Below are 20,601 nucleotides of genomic sequence, written 5' to 3'. Positions count from 1 at the left end.
GCTAAAGCCATTAGAACCATACGGTTCCTTTGCTTTTCATATTCTTTATTTTCCCAGGTCCTCCATATTAGAGATGACATAGGTGAAATGTTACCTTTTTCGATATTGATACCAGCTTTGGAAATTCTGTCATCTTTACTAATTGGGGTGTAGGGAAGAGGCTTCCTCTGTCAAAGGGCTCCTGTTCCATGACCAAATCCCCAGGATTGAGGTTTCGCTGGTAGCATAGGGGAACCCTTTGTTGAAAAGTATGAGGCAATGGATACAAAAAAATATCAAGTAATAGCTATTAATCATCTTTTATATTCAGAGTACTGTGTGTTTGCTGGGGGTGGAGGTTGGTGAGAGATATAAAGATTATAAGACATAGTCCCTTTTCTTGAGTTCTACAATCTAGTTGGAGGGATTGGAACGTATAAGTAAAAAAATATTTTACAAGTTTGAAACAGTAATAGAAAGGATGTCTTAGGGTAGCACATGTCTGCCAGATGAATGATGCAGATTATCATCGAAGCTCAGAGAAGGGGGGTGTCATTTCAGGCCAGAGAATTCAGAAGATAAGATGGGATGTGATCGTGGTGAGGTCTTGGGTTAATGAGTATGAAGTCGTAGTTCACCAGAGACCCTTACCAAACAAACAGAGTGATCCATTAGTGGAGGTGAGTTCCAGAGCAGAGGTTCCTAATCTTTTTGTGTGTGTCATGGAATCCTTTGACAGTGTAGTAAAACCTATGGATGCTTTCTCAGAATGATGTTTTTAAAGACATAAAATAAAATACATACGATTATAAATGAAACCAATTATATTGAAATAATTGATAAAATAGTTATCTCTGTGTATTTATGTGTGTTTATACATATATAACAACTATACACACACACACATATATGTATGTGTGTATATGTAAATAAGGCTTTCTGTTCACAAATTCCATATTTATGACAGATGGGGAAAAACACACAATTGGTGCCTGAAAAACAATGTACTAACAAAAGATTGGTTTCTGTAGGTTACTGGCTCCCTTGAATTAGTATATTTCTTCTTTAATTCAATAATAATGCAATCCTAGACTTTATTGGGAGTTGTAGTTCTGAGGACTATTTAGGTCGTGCTATTAAACGTTGACCTGGTTAGATCATACTTAGAGTATTGTGTTGAGTGCTTGACACCACATTTTAGGAACAATTTTAATAAGCTGAAGAAAGTAACCTGAAGAGGACAACCAAGATGGTGAAGGACTGTCTTATCCTATGAGGATCATTTGAAGGCATGAGAGATGCTTATTCAGCAGAAGAGAAGACTTGGTGTGGAGTCAGACAGTTGGAAGTTGTCACATAAAAGATGGGATAGGTTTGTTCTGTTTGGTGTCATATGGTAGAATTAAGAATAAGGAGTGGAAGTTTCTGGGAGATAAACTTAAGCTGATTTTTAGGAAGAACTTCCTTAACCATGACAACCATCTATAATTGGCTTCATGGGATAGTGTGATTTCTTGTGCTTGAAAGTCTTCAAGAAAGCTGTATTAAACACTTAGTACAGAGGGGCTTCTTTTTTGGGGCCACTTGGGAATAAATGGCCTCTAAGATCCCTTCCAACTCTGAAATTCCCTGATTCGGTCAATATTAATAGATTTGTTAAAGAAAATAAATTTAACTCATTATTAGAAGAATGAAGACATAAATAATATTAGAGCAGATTGAAGTGTTTTTTTGTTTGTTTTAATTTTGATGGACAATGTAGTAGAAATTCTAAAATAGAAAATATTTGTATTTAAAGATTCAGGTGCTGTTTTCACTTTTGGAAAAAGCAAGTTTGCAGAAAATATTCCCAGCAAGTTCTGGTTAAAAAATGACATACCTGCATATCTATCATGTGGAGATGAACATACTGCTCTTATAACAGGTCAGTAAAACCCTATATGGTGAAAATAAAACTTGGGAAACCTATTTTCTTGTATTTATACAGTTGTAACCTGCTTTTAGCAATGTGATATATAAACACCTAGAAAGAATAAGAGTGATTATTCACTTGACCAAAGGACTCACCAAAGATTTACGTTAATTATAAGTTCTGTTACTAAATTTACAGTACGATGAATCTTACCTACAATTTTCTAAGAGTAGATCGATTGGATTAGTAAGGTCATCTCTTTAATATAAAAAAAGTTATTGTATAGGAGTAGAAATTCTATTGTGCCCAATATAATTTAAACATAAGTAGGTATACGAAGTAGCTTAATTAAAGGTATGATACAGCGCTGTTTTTCCAAGTATGGCTTACCTGAAGGTATGTGATCTTGTCTAACATTTTATGTTTAGGATGATCAATTTTGTTAATTTCCTCTTCTTTTTCAGGAAATAATAAACTTTACATGTTTGGCAGCAACAACTGGGGCCAGTTAGGATTAGGATCAAAGACAACAATCAACAAGCCAACTTGTGTAAAAGGTTTGTTTGCTTTTTTATTCTTTGCCCATTTAACAAGTAACTTACTAATAAACCATTAAAGGACTGTTAGAGTTTTTTTGGTTTACTTTTATTTTTGAAGTCCTATAAAATTCTTATGAAATTAGTTTTTAGTTTTGTCATTAATTGTGTAATATAATAAAAGTTTTAAGATTAACTTGAAAAAAAAATTTTCCCTTTGTCAGAACCTATGATTTCATCAGTGTGGGGAACACCTGGTGAGGAAACCGTTGAGCACCTTACATCCTAGGAAAGTTGCTTGAGGCTCTGAGGAGTCAAATAACTTGATCAAGGTCACATGACTGAAATGTTTCTGAGGCCAAAATTGAGCCCATTTTTTCCTGTCTGTCCACTATACCATACTGCCTCTCATGATTTTAATGTTAACTAATATTTAGAATTTTAATGTACGTGACATTCAAGAAGTTACTATGTTCTAGTGCCTCAAATTCAAATTGACCTTGATGAGGCAGCTAAGTGGCATGATGGATGATGCTGGGACTAGAATCAGGAAGACCTGAGTTCAAATCCTGCATCAGACGTTTACTAGCTATGTGACCCTGGGCAGGTCACTCTGTCTGCCTCAGTTGGGGCTAATAATAGCACCTACCTCCAGGATTGTGGTTAAGATTGAATGAGATAGATATTAAAGATATTTGAGATATTAGCACAGTGGCTGGCATGTAATAGATGCTATCATTATTATTTATTGTCATCATCATCATCATCATTATCATCTTGATGATCACAAGAGGTATACAGGGTTTTTTCCTAATTCGCTTATTTTGTATAACTCCTTTCATCTGTTGCCTTACTGTAGATCTTGAGCTCTTTCTTGCTAGAGATTTGACATCAGATTCTATGTAATTTCTAGTTATACATAGTATACTTTCCTATATTATATATTATAAATTGATCTCACATGCTAAAATCTTTAGTTATGTATCAGTCAATCAACAAGCATTTATTAAGCACTTACTATGTGTCAGACACTGTAATATATGGTCATATATATCAAACTAAAAGATAGCTTAAAAGATTAATGGTGATAGAGCTAGAAACAGGGTTTTTTTAAAATAGTGAAAGTTCTAATTTCAAATTGTAATCTTAATGTGAATTGTTTTTTATGTCAATCCAAATTGGATTTTATATATTAGTCAAAACAGTAAATTCTTGAAAATGTATAGGCAGCAAAGACATTATCTTTGTTATCATATCTCTTATAGTGTGATAGGGGAGAAAATAGGCCAACATGAAATTAACCTAAGTAATTATAGATTATAAAAGAATTACAACAATCTAGTGACTAGATAAAGGGAAACTATTAATTGAGGAGAAAAGTAGATGATGAGTGGAAGATAGTCAAGGAAAAAACAAACTTTTTTGAAGGATAAGGACTTCAAATTGAGATTGAAAGGAGAGTGAACTGATATACACATATATATACACACACACACACAAACACACATAAGTAATGAGCCTTGGAAAAGGTCTTGGAGATGGAAGAAAGAAATATGAAGGACAATTGTATAGACTAACTTTTGGAAAAAAGGCTCCATATGTATAAACACATATACATATACACAAATACAAATACACATACATACATACACACATATATGTATATATATTCACACATACATATATAGTCTTGGCGATGTGTGTGTGTGTGCATTCTTGGCAGTAATATGAAAAATAGAAGGATGATGGAAAGTTTTGAATGAATGAGAAAAAGAATGAAAACACATTCGTTAGGGATCTGCTGTGTACCAAGCACTGGGCTAAGTTCTAGAGAAACCAAAAGAAAAAGCTTAAACAGCCCTTGTTTTCAAAGAGCTTATTCTTGAATTTGAGGAGACCATGCCTAAAAGCAAAGTGAACTACAGGGGCAAAGAGAAAGGCCAGGAGTCAGTGCTAAGGGTGCAGCAGTGGGGTCAATGGTAAGTTTATTAGGCAGTTGAAGACAGTTGTCAGAAGTTTGTAAAAGGTACTTGAAGTCATTGATGGACTGTGAGTAGTATAATGACATGATTTAAAAAAGTTTTTTTTTTTCTGTAAGCAAAAATGAATTTTCATTTGTCAGAAACAACCTGAATATTTTTATCATTTTTTTAGCTTTAAAACCTGAAAAAGTAAAATTTGCTGCATGTGGAAGGAACCACACCTTGGTATACACAGGTACAGTAGTATATATTATGCATAATTTCTTAGCAAAAAATCTGAGGGCTAAAGTATGTGTTTTTGTGATTTTGTAAAGTTTATGGATTTTGCATACTCCCATAAAGAAGCATTATTTACTTCAGATATAGTTTAAACATTTATTCAATATTGATTCTGTACAAGTCACTGCTTTAAAGTTTCTAAGTGAAAATGTTTGGTAGAATTAAATTGTCCTTTGGAAAAACAGGCAAAATGAATATTTAATAGCAGATTTCAAATAATTTCTAGGATTATTATTTGTAAGATATCCATTTGAAGAAGTTCATTGGACTTCTTTTGTTAAGGGTTGACACCTTGCTGCATGCACTAGGGCCAGTTGCTGCTGTCACAAGTCCTTCTCCACTGCTCATGAGAACTTCCAGGAGCTGATTATCAGGCACAAGCTCAGCTGTCCCTGCCTCAGAAATCTGGGGTTGCCTCTGGAAATGGAATACCTTATTCAGAAGAAATAGGATGTGTTGAAAGGGGAGTGAGATAGCACTGTATATTACAAAAACATATTCATATGAAGTGATGCAGGAACCATCGGGGAAAGGATAGTGGAAAGCAATTGTGCAAAGATCAGTAGAAGCAAAAATGGAAGCAACATTGTCATGAGAGGAGAGTACAGACCAGCTGGGCAAAAGAGGAAGTAGGTGAGGAGTTGGGAAAAGAGATGCATGACACAGTAGTGATGAGGCACTTCACCTCTCTATCCATTTGCTGAAATTTTCTGCCAAACACAGAGCTGCTAATGTTTTTTTTTTACTTGATGTAATGTTTATTTCATTCTTCAGAATGTGAAAGAACCAAGAAAGGGAAATTCTCCTCTAGATCTGATTTTCACCAGCAAAGAGGAACTGGTTTCTAGAGCACAAATGGTGGGAACCTTGGGAGGAAGTAACTATTCCATTTTACAATTTGTGTAGAGAATGAGAGGAAATCTGGGAATAGTCTAGCATTCACTCTAGATTTTGATAAAGGAGCTTTAAAGGGGTTTAAAGGAGTCTATGGACTCCTACAGGGAAGGTTAACTGAGGAGGAATGGTAAGTAATCTAGAATGAATTCTGGAGACCCAAAGAAAAATAAATCCAGTAAGGAGACGAGGTATTCTATAGAGACCTGCATAAATGCATAGATAATTCACAATAGACTTAGAATGTAAAGACATGTACAGAAGATAGAAGCAAGAGAGGATAATGGAAAATAAATACAAAAGCAAGACAGTCTTGCAAAAAATATCAATAATACTAAAGCTCAAAATGATCTGTGGATGGCAAGAAAAGCTTAACTTGGGTATCAGCTTCCTAGTTACCGTTTTTGTCCTGTCCTTTCTAGTCCAAAGATCATTCTTCTTGGCAAAAAAAAAAAATAAAAACCCAAAAACAAAAGATAAAAATAGCTTAGCAGGTCTGACTTCTTTTGGTTCATAGTTATCATTATCTCATCCATTTAAACAGTAGTCCTTTTCCCCATCTTCACCATTTTTATTGTCACCATATCTCTTGCATGTGTCTCTCTTTTCAACTCAGACAACTGCCACCCTAGTTCCTGACCTTATTGCTTCTCATTTGGACTATTGCAGTGGGCTCCTGTTAGGTCCCCTAATACAAGCTCTCCTCTCCATCTAATCCATCCTCCCCACAGTCAGTCACAGTGTGATTTTACTAAAGCTCAGGTCTGATCAGATCACACACACACACACACACACACACACACACACACACACACACACACCTGCCTATTACCTTTAAAAACAAATCTGAAATCCTTTGTTAACATTTTAATCTTTTCATAGCATAGCTTCTTCCTATCTATCCAGTCTTCTTACACATTACTTCACTTCCCACACTCTGATCTATCCATACTGACCAGTTGCTCTTCTGTATACATAACATTCCAATTCTGGTCTTAAGAATTTTACAGAGAAGAAGAAGGTCATAATCAAGACCAGGTCATGACAGATGAAGCACATTAACTTTTTTGACAGAATTGCTAAAGTGGTAGATGTTGTTTACCTAGAATTTAGTAAAGCAGTTATTAAAGCCTCATGTGTTCTCTTTTTTAATAGTATTTTATTTTTTCCCAGTGACATGTCAAGACAATTTTTAGCATTCATTTTTACAATATTTTGAGTTCCAAATTTTTTGCCCTTCCTCTCTTCCCTCCCTTTTGAAAATGGTAGGTAATTTGATATAGGTTATACATATGCTATCATGTAAAACATATTGCCATATTATTCACAGTTGTGAAAGAAGAAATATATCAAAAGGGAAAAAATGTGAAAAAGAATAAAGTAAGTGAAAAAAATGTTTTGATCTGCAATCAGAGTCCATCAGTTCTTTATGTGGATGTAGATAGCATTTTCCTTTGTGAGTCGTTAGTAGTTGTCTTGTATTACTGTGTTGCTGAGAAAAGCTGTCATTCATAGTTGACCATCACACAGTGTTGCTGACAGTGTTTTCCTAGTTCTGCATATTTCACTTTGCATAAGTTCGTGTAAGTCTTTCCAGGTTTTTCTGAAATCTGCCTATTCATCATTTCTTATGGAACAATAGTATTCCATTACATTCATATTACCACAACTTGTTCAGCCATTCCCCGATTGATGGGCATCCCCTCAATTTCCAATATTTTACCTTCACAAAAAGAGCTGCTATAAAAAATTTTGCATGTGTAGGTCCTTTCCCCTTTTTTGTAATCTCTGGGATACAGACCTAGTAGTGGTATTGTTGGATCAAAGGGTATGTTCAATTTGGTTGCACTTTGGGCATAGTTCCGCTCTCCAGAATGTTTGGATCAGTTCACAACTTCACCAGCACTGCATTAGTGTGCCAGTTTTCCCACATCCTCTCCAACAATTATCGTTTTCCTTTTTTATCATATTAGCCAGTCTGATAGGTGTGAGGTGGTACCTCAGAGTTGTTTTAATTTGCATTTCTCTAATCAGAAGTGATTTAGAGCACTTTTTCATATGCCTGTAGATAGCTTTGATTTCTTCATATGAAAACTGCCTGTTTGTATCCTTTGACCATTTATCAATTGGGAAATGTTTTCTATTCTTATAAATTTGACTTAGTTGTCTATATATTTGAGAAATGGGGCCTTTATCAGAGACACTTACTGTAAAGATTGTTTCCCAGCTTTCTGCTTTCCTTCTAATCTTTGTTGCATTGGTTTTGTTTGTACAAAAGCTTTTTATTTTAATATAATAAAATTATCTATTTTACATTTTGTAATGCTCTCTGTCTCTTGTATGGTCATGAATTTTTCCCTTCCCCATATATCTGACAGGTAAACTATTCCTTGGTGTTCTAATTTGCTCATGGTGCCACTCTTTCTGTCTAAATCATGCACCTTTTTTGACGTTATCTTGGTATATGGTATGAGATGTTGGTCTATACCTAGTTTGTGTCCTATTGTTTTCCAGTTTTCCCGGCAGTTTTTGTCAAATAGTGAGTTCTTATCCCAAAGGCTGAGGTTTTGGGGTTTATAAGCACTAGTTACTATGGTCATTGACTACTGTCTTGTGTACCTAATCTCTTCCACTGATCCACCACTCTGTATTTCTTAGCAGTATCAGATAGTTTTGAAGATTACTGCTTTATAATATAGTTTGAGCTCTAGTATTGTTAGGCCACCTTCCTTTGTATTTTTTTTCCATTAATTCCCTTGTTATTCTTGACCATGTGTTCTTCCAAATGAATTTTGTTGTTATTTTTTCTAGCTCTTTCAAATAATTTTTTGGTAGTTTGATTGGCATGGCACTGAATAAGTAAATTAGGTTATTCAGAATTGTAATTTTTATTATGTTGGCTTGGCCTACCCATGAGCAATTGATATTTTTCCAGTTATTTAGATGTGACTTTATTTGTGTGAAAGGTGTTTTGAAATTGTGTTCAAATAGTTCCTGGGTTTGTCTTGGTAGGTAGATTCAGAAATATTTCATATTATTTACAGTTATTTTGAATGGAATTTTTCTATCTCTTTCTGCTGGGCTTTGTTGGCCATATAAAGCAATGCTGATATTTATGTGGGTTTATCTTATATTCTGCTACTCTGATAAAGTTGTTAATTATTTCAGGTAGTTTTTTAGTTGATTCTCTAGGGTTCTCTACATATACCATCATATCACCTGCAAAAAATGATAATTTTATTTCCTTGTTGCCTATTCTAATCCTTTGATTTCTTTTTTTTTTCTTATTGCGATAGCTAACATTTCTAGTACCATATTGAATAATAGTGATGATAATGGGCATCCTTGCTTTACCCCTGATCTAACTGGGGAGGCTTCCACCTTATCCCCATTACAGATAATGCTTGCTGATGGTTTTAGATAGATGCTGCTTATCATTTTAGGAACACTCCCTTTTTTCCTATGCTCTCTTGTGTTCTTCTTGTGGAAAAAAAGGTGAATAGATGTGGGTTAGATGTATAACTGAGTAGATTCTCAACCTGCTCAGTGTCATGAATAGTTCTGTGTCAGGGTTGTGGCTCAGGGAGCTGTGCATAGCTCTATACTGTTTAGCATTTTTTTTTTTTTTGGTGTAGCAATGGGGGTTAAGTGACTCGCCCAGGGTCACACAACTAGTTAAGTGTCAAGTGTCTGAGGCCGGATTTGAGCTCAAGTCTTCCTGACTCCAAGGCCAGAGCTCTACCCACTGCTCCACCTAGCTGCCCCTTTTTAGCATTTTTATCAGTTACTTAGCTAAAGATATAAATGATATACTTATGAACTTTGTAGATGACTCAAAACTGAGAAGGGATAGCTTAACACACTTTATGTCATCGTCAGGATTCAAAAGGTTTTGGACTGGCTGAATCATTAGGCTCATTCTAATAAGATAAAATTTAGTAGACATAAATATAAAATCTTAGAATTATGCTTTTGCACATTTTGAACTAGCTGTCCAATAGTCATCTCAACCTCAACATATCCAAAACACATTCTCTCCCCACCCCCCTTTCCAAACTTCCCACTTTCCATCGAAATAACCTTTATCCTGTTCGTCACTCAAATCCATAGCTAATTGATTGCCAAGTCTTGTCATTTCTACTTCACAAAATCTCTTACATACATCTCCTCCTCTTTATACACAGAGCCACCACCACCAATGTAAAAGATGGTTCCGGCCATCCCTCTCACCTGAAGTTTTGCAGTAGGTTGATCTCTCTGACTCAAGACTGTCCTTATTCTAGTCCCTACACAGTGTTGAGGCAATTCTCTTAAAGGGCAGGTCTGATCATACTGATCGTGTCGCTTTAACAGACTACTAACTCACTATTACTTCCTGGATTAAATATAAACGCTTTTTACTATTTAAAGCACTTTGTAATTTGGTCTTTCGTTTTCTTACATTATTTCCCTCCATGTACTCTGTGGTCCAGCCATATTGACCTGCTTGCCATTCTGCGCCAGGATACTCCCATCTTCCATCTCTGTGCTTTGCTCAGGTTGTTCCTTACCCAGAAGTCCCTCCTCACCTCTGTTTATCTCAAGTGCCATCTTCTGCATGAAACTTTTTCTAGTCCCTAACTATCTCTCCTGCTTTTGTGCCACTGTGCCCTCCCCCCCAGCAAGTTTACCTTTTGTCTGTTTTGTAAGTTTAGTATCTCTGTATGCACATATGTTGCTTTCCCCATTAAAATTTATCTCCTTGAGGGCAAGGGAAATAATCCCTTTGGCTTTTGTGTCCCCAGCACCCAAAATAGTGCCTGGCCCATAAGAGGTGTTTAACAAATGTTGTGTGATGAATTGGTTTCCAGATATCTATATGTTTTACAAGTACAAGCTTGTACAGGTATGGTTAGACAGCAGTTCATATAAAAAGAAAGTTTTGGGCTTTTAATGGATTAAAGGCTCAAGAGAGCCTTTAAGAGAGCTCAGGGTACATTAAGAGAGGCATGGTGTGAAGTGAGAAAGGTGACAGTTTTGCTGTACTTTGCCCTAGTGAAATCACACCTGGAGTATTGTGTTCCCACATCTTAGGAAGGGCATTGATAAGCTGAGAAGTATCTAGAGGAGACCTAGTGGGATGGTGAATGGCCTCAAGTTCATGCTTAGGAAGATCCACTGATAGAAGAAGGGTCATTGAGCATAGATAAGACTTCGAGGTTACTTAGAGCTTTCCAGTGTTTGTAGGCCTATCATGTGTAAGAGGGATTAGACTTAGTCTGTTCAGTCCCAGAGAGTGGAAATAGAAGTATTAGATTTAGATAGAAGTTGCAAGGCAGCAAATTTAGGCTTGATGTCAGGGAAAAAAGTTAGAGCTAACCAACAGTAAAATGGGCTGCTTCCGGAGCAGCTGTGGTTTCTTCCTAACGAGAGGTTATCCCTTTCACACAGAGGTGATGATGTAGACAGAATTATTCTTTGGGAATGGGTTGTCCTCTGAGGTTTCTTCTAACTCAGATTTTTTGAAACTCTCAGTTATCCAGTGATGAGTTCTTACTTAGCACTCCTTAGATTCCCCTCTGGGAAGTCAGCAACTGGCCACTAGTGGGTACACTAACATGCTAAATAGGAAGGATACATAACATGTGCATTCAAAAAGAATGACAAGCCACTCCTTTATGTGAAAGTGTTAAAGTGAAACCTGAGATTTTGAATGGCTTTTTATTTGTATTTAATTTAATAGCTAATGAAATCTTGTGGGCACAGATTGTTAGTTTTGTCTTTTGTTTCCCCAGCTCAGTGGCTCATATATAGTAGGTGCTTTATAAATATTTGTTGAATTGAATTAATTTTTCCACTTAAGATTTCTGAGTATACATCACCGTAAATTATTCTGATCAGTCTTAGTGTTGTGTAACATTTTCCTTCTATTTTTGCTCGTTAATTTTTGTTTATTATTTAGTACAAATTTGCATTACCAAATGCCACTGGATATACAGAATAAAATAAAGCCCCATTAATTTAGCTATAACTGCATTGAAATTTATTTGATAATTGGGACATAACTGGGGTGACATTTATCTTTGTATCATCATGAAAAAAAATTTCTAAGCAAAATAATAATGAAAACCCATAATAATGGAACTGTAGCAGATTTTCCCAAAATTGTTTGCAGCATTCTTTAAAAAAAATAGATTTACATTACAAAGAACTAAAGAATTTTTATTAATAATACAGTTGGTTTCAAATCGACCCTAGCTAAACATGAAACAGTTTGTACATATAAAACGATAGAATTATATCTCCTTTAAATATTGAAGAATCTAAATGATATGACTTTTATTTTTGTGATTATTTACAATTGTTTTCATGCAATTTATCTCATCTTTATATGTTAGAATAGATATGGAACTCGAAAATAATAAAAATATATTTAAAATATTCTACAGTTTGGACTTTAATTCAGGCAATATTCTTCATCCTTTGTACTCAAAATAAATAGAGTTCAGTTTTACTAAGACTACACATGCCATTCAAGTTACACATTCCAACTGCTAGTTAACATAGGAATTTAAAAAATTAATGTGAGATAAATATTCCCTCAGTTGTATTTTGTTGTTTCTGTTATCGAAACAATTTGTTGAATAAATAATAATTTTCATTTTTAACCTTGTTAACCAAAGAAATGGTAGTTATAAGGCAAACTTTTTGTCTTTCGATTTATTATTGCCATAGTAAGGATGCACATGTAGCACTTCTGTGTTCTTTTTTCTGTGTAGAAGAAGGGAATGTATATGCAGCTGGAGGTAATAGTGAAGGGCAGTTGGGACTTGGTGACACGGAAGAAAGAACTACTTTTCACCTAGTCAGCTTTTTTACATCCCAGTACAAGATTAAACAGCTCTCTGCCGGATCCAACACTTCAGCTGCACTAACTGGTAAGGCTCATGGATCACTAAATACAGAGATCCTCACTGTCCTGGTGAATCTCCTCAACATCTCTAAAAACAAACCCCAAACCCTCATGGAATTGTTTTTTTTTTTCCTTATAGGAAACATCCTATATTTTCATTATAGCTTGAATAGATCCTCTAAGATTTTTTTTTTATTTTACCATTTTGAAATCTTAAAAATTTCTTTTTATTTCACCAAGACTCTCAAATACTTACTAAACTGAAGACATCATTTCTATTTCCTTTTATTTCATAGGTCACTTGTATTTTCCAAGTAGTTGAAAATACAGATTGTAGTTGTAAAATTTGTTAGACTAACTTCATAAGTAAGTGCTTTGAAATTAGAAGGAGACATCATGCATTGAGATGTTGCTATTGTCTTTTATTTGAAAAAATTTTAAACTTTTAACATTTTCTGAAATACAGAAACTTCTTTTCAGGCTGTTAACTTAATCATTTCTTCTAGGGGACAACATTTTAACTACATGGCCTATGCAAATGTAATTGAATAGTCTTCTTTGAAACATACTTCTTTGTTCAAAGTATCATATTTACCAGTATTTCTGTTTTTGTGTATATTTAGAATATGTGTACCACTGAATGTGAATAATAAATGATTTCATCAAATATACAGTAATTTCTTTTTTCCTTTCTTTAGGATGCACTCGTTTTGAAGGTTAAGAATATCACTTCCATAATGTACTTAAAGAGCAAGAATACCATAAACCCCTTCCAAAGGGGAACCCCTCCTGAAAGTATGTAGTTTTAGCTATTAGTTCAGTTGCAAGTATGCTTTTATGAAGAGAAGAAAACATATTCTGCTTAAAGTCATTCATATAAGGAAAAGGCAGCTGTAAGGACAAAAGCATCCATTCTTCTTGTTACTAGGTTGAAAAATATGAATGTGACTGATGTCGTGTACAGCAAAATTTTCTGTCCTTAATCATTATGTAAGCACTTATTTATGGAAATTGAACTCCTAAATAGAAATTATTCTCAATATTAAGTTTAACTATGTCTCAGTGGCATTTTTTTCCTCTGGGAATTGTTGATTATTCAGAGCACATAAATACAGTGTTACAAAATCTTCTGGCAATGTTTAGTCATTTATTGGCACACTGTTTTAAGCCTTTTTTCTTGTCTTTTCGTTTTAGAGGATGGGGACCTTTTCATGTGGGGTGACAATTCTGAAGGGCAAATTGGTCTAGCAGATGAATCTAATGTGTGTGTCCCTTGTCAAGTGGTCATTGGAAAGCCTATCTCCTGGATCTCTTGTGGATATTATCATTCAGCCTTTGTAACTAGTAAGATAGTTATTTTCCATTTTACTGATGCAAACAAACTAGTTATAACTTGGGAAGATTTCTGTATAGCATGGTAATAATGCTTGTAATGAAATATTTTAAAAAGCTTTATGTTATTACATTTACTTTGTAAATGAATGTGGAATGTATTTGGAAAATTAATACATTGTTATGGTATAAAGCTTTTATAACAGTTGTTCTTTAACTTTGTGGACCATCTTAGACAAAAAGCCCTGTGAACCTTACTTCTTCCATTCATTGTAAAAAAAGAAGCAATTTCGGGGCAGCTAGGTGGCGCAGTGGATGGAGCACCAGCCCTGGATTCAGAAGGACCTGAGTTCAAATCCGGCCTCAGACATATAACACTTACGAGCTGTGTGACCCTGGGCAAGTCACTTAACCCCATTGCCTAGCCAAAAAAAACCCAAAAAAATAAACAAAAAAAAAACCAAAGATTTAAAAAAAAAAAGTTATTTCACTCAACCCAAAGAACGTTAGTTACCCTTGTCTCTTGTATGCCTAACCTCTGTCACCTATTGTTATGAAAGGAAGTATGTTATAATGGAAAAGGACAACAAACAATGAAATACAGATTTCATTAATGCTGGCCTGGAACGCAGAAGAGGAAGATCCCTCTACCAGTGCAGGCTGGTACCTTCTCTTTAAGTTAGAGTCTTAAGTAGTTACTTACAACTTGGAGAAGCTAAATGACTTTCCCAGAGTCACACAGCCATTATGTGTTACAGGCAGAACTTGAACCCAGGCATGCCTCACTTCAAGGCCAGCTCTCCCCTATAGCACATCAGAAAATATTTTTTAGCACTATTTAGTTAACAGAAATCTTACCTTTATTTTTTATAAAAAGGAATATGCATACGGGTGTTTATGAGTTATATATATATATTTATTTAGCATAAATAAGTGCTTTAAGTTAGACTTTGAAAATTAATTTGTTCCTTAGTTTCTGTGGATGTTAGATGGGAGTCAAGAGTACTCGTTGGAAATATCTGTACTGGGCTAGAACCCGTATAAACTTTGGATACTCTGATATACAACCCCATGCAACTTTCTGGACCATATGCATTAGTAGTCTCTCTTGTTATTCTATTTGATTCATTCATTTCTGAGTGGAATAGGATCCCTAAGTATAATAGTACTGGATTTGCAAATATAAAATTAGGCTAGCAAGAGAGAACAGCATAATCCTGAATAAAAGGAAGGGGCAATGTGATGAAATAGAAAGAGCCCTGAATTTGGAGTCAGAGGACCTGGGTACAGATTCTGCCTCCGTCAGCCTCAGGGTGTATGACTTTGGTGAGTCACTTTATCTCTCTGGACCTCAGTGTTCTTGTATGCAAAATAAGGAAGTTGGACTTGATGACCCCTAAGGTCCAATGACATTGTTCTTCTTGGGAAGGTTTCCCCTTAACACTTTGAGTTCTTTTTTCAGATGTCAGGGCTCAGCAACTTGGGTTATAATCTACACATGGAAAACAGTAAAAACCTGATAATACGTAAAATGCTAATTTTTTCAGGTTTTCTGCTAATGTTTTAATCTACTATTATTTGTTTTAAATAACTATTATGAAACAAAGCACCTACAAGTTTTTTTTTAAACCCATCTAAGAAAAAATGTAAGAAAGATGATCTCAAAAGAGTATTATATTTGATCTGAATAAAAATTTTTCCAAATGTGAACCAGGATGCTACATAATATATGTTGTTACAATGAAAGGGGGGAGAGAAACTTTTAAAAAGGTATCAGTAGCTAGGTCCTCCTGTATTACATCCAGCTAAGTAAGGTAAACTTAACTTTCAACCTTGTAACAGACTTCTAAATAGTAAATGACATTGATCTTTGGCAGAAACAGTTTAAACTTTTGACTGTTTCCATTTTATGTGCTCTTAGTCAAATAAGGAAAAACAGTTCAGTGAAAATTTGAGTTTCTATCTAAAGTGTATAACATACTGACGTAGATCATGTTTTTGCTCAAAGACCACCGTTGAACGTGCCCACCATCTCTTGAGATGGCCTGTACCACTTAGGAATAGCTCTCATTGTTAGGAAGGTTTTCTTTACATCAAGCCTAAATTTCAGTCTGTACTAGTCCCCCCCCTTGTTCTGCCCCCTGGGGTCAAGCAGAATAATTCTATTCCTTCTTCCATGTGATAGCCTTTTAGATACTTGAAGGTGGCCATTCCTTGCCCTCTCCTTTGCCCCACCATCCTTTAAGTCTTTGTTTCTCAAGGCTCTATAACCCTTCTTCTAATTCATCATCACCTGGCATGTTCTTGAGATTTTGGGGAAGCTCTCCAGTTTTTCAGTGTTCTTCCTAAAATGTGGGACGCCTGAACTGAATTTAGCACTCCAAATTTGATTAGCATAGGTCAAAGTAGAATGGTGCTGTTACCTCCTTGAACCTGGACACTGTCTTGATGAGCCTAAGGTGGCATCATACCGTAATATGCTAGAGTATTTTATAGTGTTTTTTTTTAGTTTAAATCATCTGCCTTCGTAGGTTTCCTAAAATTCTACTTCCAAAACAGTTACAAATGAATGAAATTTGAGGACTATCCTCACCTAGAGCCACCAACAAACTATTTCTTTTAAACATTGGCAAGTTTTTTGAAAGAAATATCCATGGCAAAGAATCTATTTGTTGTCTTTTTCTGTTATAAGCATCTTGAGAACAAATAACATGTCATTTTTACTTTGTAAGTCACCTAATATGACATATATTACAAGTATACTTATGTGTATATAGACTCACATAAGAGGTAATGATTTTGTGGGTTATTAAAATAAAAACGTATCAAGGAAAAATTCATTTTTAATCCCTTGCTAAACAGTTCAGTTATATTAAAAAGGTTCATATTTTGAGAGTCACTGTTGAACATATGAACATGGACCTAGTTTAGGACCCATACTTGAAAGAAAATGGTCTGATATATTAACTTTTGGATGAAGTATGATTAGTTACTCTCCTTCATCTTCCACAGCAGAGGGCGAACTCTATACATTTGGAGAACCAGAGAATGGAAAGTTAGGTCTGTCACCTGAGCAACTGAAAAATCATAGAATTCCCCAGTTGGTTCTTGGAATTCCTGGGAAGGTGAATCAAGTGGCTTGTGGTGGAGGGCATACAGTAGTTCTAACAGGTTGGTACCCAAAGGAATTTTGGATTGATTTCGCCTGTTTCTCTGTCTTGGTAAACAAGAAACATGTATATTGATAGGCTAGAATAACTTTAGACTTTCAGGTAATCTCTAATATGTGTTCTGGTCTGTTGTAATAAAAATCCTTTTGTGTTATCTATGGTTAAAATAGCTTTTGTTGCTTGTATAAAAGGGTTAAAAGATATAGGAAAAAAGTAAAACTACTGTCATTTTGAGTATCATTGTAACCATAACTGTATTTTAATTACTATAAATTTGACGCGGGCTGTTTTGTGGCCTAGTTTTTCAAAGACAAAAATGTTTTAAATGCTTTTTTAAAAATTCAGTGTGTCTCTTATACATATCTGTATGTATAGACCCATATCATCACTTTTATCCCTACTTAATATATGATGATTATGATTTTTATTTCTATAATTTCTTTATTTGGAGAAGCTCTATGTCTGTATTGTAGTAATCTTGGATCTACTTAATATTTCTCCTTGTTAAACTTGGTTTGTAGTGTTCGAATGAAGGATGCTTTAGAACTCAGTAGTGTCTTTTCTCTTATATTTAACATATAGGAAACATTTGTTTAATCGTTTTATGGAGCTTACACAAAAACATTTGAAGAAGGGTCATGTCACGGCTGTGTTTGGTTTTAAAAGACATGATCAAAATGTTTTAAAAATGTCTTTGTGTTACCTGTTTTGGCTTATGAATTTACTTAGTAAGATTTTGTCACCTTTTTGGGGGGGTGCTTTGTAAGCAATACACCTTTTTTTGTCCATTTGCTTACCCTTTGACAAAGGAATAGAATTCTTTAATCTTTTCAGATTTGGATTTGTTAATCCAGATTCTACTGGATGAAGTAAAATATTTCACTTTTTGAAGGTCATTAACTTTTAGTTAGTAGATTCATGTAATAAAGGTTACTTGTCTAGTAAGAGTAGTAAGGGCAACTAGGTGGCGCAGTGGATAGAGCACCGGTCCTGAAGTCAGGAGGACCTGAGTTCAAATCCGGCCTCAGGCCAAACACTTGACACTTGCTAGTGGTATGACCCTGGCAAGTTACTTAACCCCAATTGCCTAAAAAAAAAAAGTGTTAAAGAAAAAAAAGAGTTAATGTAACTTCTGAAGTAACTTCATACTCTTCTTGGGTTATTTACCAAACTGCATGTAGCCCATTATTTTAATTGGACTTAAAATTGAGCAGAAAAAGAGGAGGTTGAATTTTGGAAAATTACAAATTCTACTCATGATATGCTGTTCTCTGAAATCAAAGTCCGTTAAGAATTTTTTCTTAAAGTACCAATATCTCAGTTATGGAAATTAGAGAATAGTGCAAGACCTTTATGGAATTAAAGTGAGAATTACGTAAAAGGCAATGGAGAAACACATGATGGACATGAATAGGCTGCAGTACATTATAAGTGAAGAATTATGTGAGAGAAGCAATGTAAAGGTTGTCTTTAGGGAAATTTTTGACCAAAAGTAAAAGTAAGGTTGTCTACTGGTGTTTGTGCAGTGTTTCCAGAAGGCAAAAAAAGCCCTTCATAGCCTGGGCAACCCTTCTTTGGTGGATTTATAGAATGGTGTGCGCAAGAGCAGCACAGGATGAGCAGACATGGGTGGGTTGCTTTTTAAGGGAACGTGAAGAGGAAAGGAAATAATTTGGGGTAAAGGGTGATTTTCCCTGTTTTTTGATATATCACGTTCTAGTTTATTCTTTCATTTTTTTACCCTTGTTGAATAACCTTTAGTGATTTGAATTGGTAGTACTTTTTCTAAAAAATAATTTTTAAAATTTAGATAAATTTTCTTTCAGAAGTAAATTATCTTTTGTTTTTGTGTCACCTACATTTCCCAATATTGACTTCTAATCTCCTTTGTCCCTCTACCAGAAAGTCATCCCTTATAACAAAAAAAAAAAAAAGTAAAAAAAGAAAGCCAGGAAGATGTCCTCTCAAATTTCTTCTTTTGTGCCAACCTTGGTCATTATAATTTAACAACATTTCAGTTGTTTTTTTTTAGTTTATTCTTTCCATTTTCATTGTAGTTATTGTGTATATTGTTTTCTTGGTTCTGCTTACTTCACTTTGAATCTATTCAAAACTTCCCATGCTCCTCTGTATTCATCATAAAGCACAGTATTATTACATTTCATATACCACAACTTGTTTAGCTATTCTCCATTTGATGAGCATCTGTCTACTCTGGTGGTTGCAGTTCCTTACTGCTACCTTTATTTGTATGTATTGTCTCCCTCAGTAGAAGGTAAGTCCTTAAAGGCTTAAGTATTAAATATATATCACTTTTCAGTTGAAAAATGACCACTTGAAAAATAGGAATTACAGTATTCCTTTACCCTTTGAGGTGAAGTTACTTGTGAATCTTAGAGATCATAAAAAAAGAAGCCTTTTTTTTTTTTTTTCCTGAATCACTAGCCTAAAAGAAAGAGCCTGGATCCAGTGATCTTGGAGATACTTCCTTGCTTTGTTTTTCTGTATTTTTTTAAATTCCATAGTAACATGATTTTAAAATCTTTGTTTTTTTATTAAGATAATTTAATATCTTAGGAGCAACATGGTATAATGGAAGTCCTACTTTCTTGCTTCTGATATATATTAGCTCTATGACCCTGGGAAAGTCACTAGGTGTCAATCTGCATTGGTAGAGGGAGTTTAATTACCTGGAAGTTCCTATGCCAGTGAAATTATAGGTCCGGTCCCTATCTATATCCTGTATTATAGTAATAACACTAAAATAATTATGGCAGTAGTTTTTATTTAAAATAAATGTAATATATACATATACATGTATGTATGTGTATATATATGTATATATGAATATATATGAGAATGACATATCAGAGAAAAGTAGACCTATAGTAAAGGACTACATTTACAAGAATTTGTATCTTTTATAACTCTTATTATTCTCAGATAAATACAAGTTTTTGTAGAAATCCTGCTAACATGTTAGACAAGATCAGGCTCATGCCCTTGGCATCAAAAAACTTGATTCTTTTACTGTTTCTTCCAGATTCCCTTTGTCATTGAAATTTTTAACTTGGGTATTGGATCTTCTTTTGAATGTATTTCTAAAGAATAGGACTTAGTATTTTTTACAAAATATTAAATGTCTATAATAATCCATTTTTTAAGTTATGATATTCATTATATTGATTGTTCTTATTTAAAGCTATTTAAATTTTTAAAAATTTCTTTTGCTCCTTTCCATCTTCAGAGGAAGAAGTATATACATTTGGCCTTGGACAGTTTGGTCAGTTAGGTCTTGGCACTTTTATATTTGAAACCTCACAACCAAAGGTTATTAAACATCTTCAGAATCAGAAAATACGTTATATTGCATGTGGGGAAAACCATACAGCTTTAATATCAGGTAAGGATTCAGTGTAACGATATATTTTTTATCTTAACACTATGATAAAATGAATGTTTCTGTATGATAATTGTTCACAGGAGTCATGATTGAGACAAATACAATTTTCAGGAAACACTTTTCTATTATCTTGATACTCAAATATTTTAGTTATAAGAATACTTAACCTTTTTTCTATTTTATTTAAAATAGGAATACATAAAGGGTTAGGGTTGGGGTTAT

The 20,601-nt window shown here is 34.5% G+C and overlaps 1 protein-coding gene across 4 annotated transcripts in view; it reads left to right on the top strand.

Moving 5' to 3' along the window:
* RPGR (retinitis pigmentosa GTPase regulator) overlaps nucleotides 1-20,601 on the top strand; it is a 94,483-nt gene that overhangs the window by 6,539 nt on the left and 67,343 nt on the right. For 3 of the 4 annotated variants that reach the window (XM_027875582.1, XM_027875585.1, XM_027875583.1), the window contains exons 2-8: nucleotides 1,778-1,903; nucleotides 2,356-2,448; nucleotides 4,582-4,644; nucleotides 12,341-12,499; nucleotides 13,669-13,818; nucleotides 16,819-16,977; nucleotides 20,224-20,379. In XM_027875582.1, the coding sequence (XP_027731383.1) occupies nucleotides 1,778-1,903; nucleotides 2,356-2,448; nucleotides 4,582-4,644; nucleotides 12,341-12,499; nucleotides 13,669-13,818; nucleotides 16,819-16,977; nucleotides 20,224-20,379 (906 nt within the window). The remainder of the gene's footprint in view (nucleotides 1-1,777; nucleotides 1,904-2,355; nucleotides 2,449-4,581; nucleotides 4,645-12,340; nucleotides 12,500-13,668; nucleotides 13,819-16,818; nucleotides 16,978-20,223; nucleotides 20,380-20,601) is intronic. The other variant, XM_027875584.1, reaches the window with a different exon arrangement.

The sequence above is a fragment of the Vombatus ursinus genome, unplaced genomic scaffold (assembly GCF_900497805.2).
Source record: "Vombatus ursinus unplaced genomic scaffold, bare-nosed wombat genome assembly UNPS02014809.1, whole genome shotgun sequence".
NCBI lineage: Eukaryota > Metazoa > Chordata > Mammalia > Diprotodontia > Vombatidae > Vombatus > Vombatus ursinus.
The sequence above is the reverse complement of the archived record's forward strand: the minus strand, read 5'-3'. Positions and strand labels throughout refer to the sequence as shown.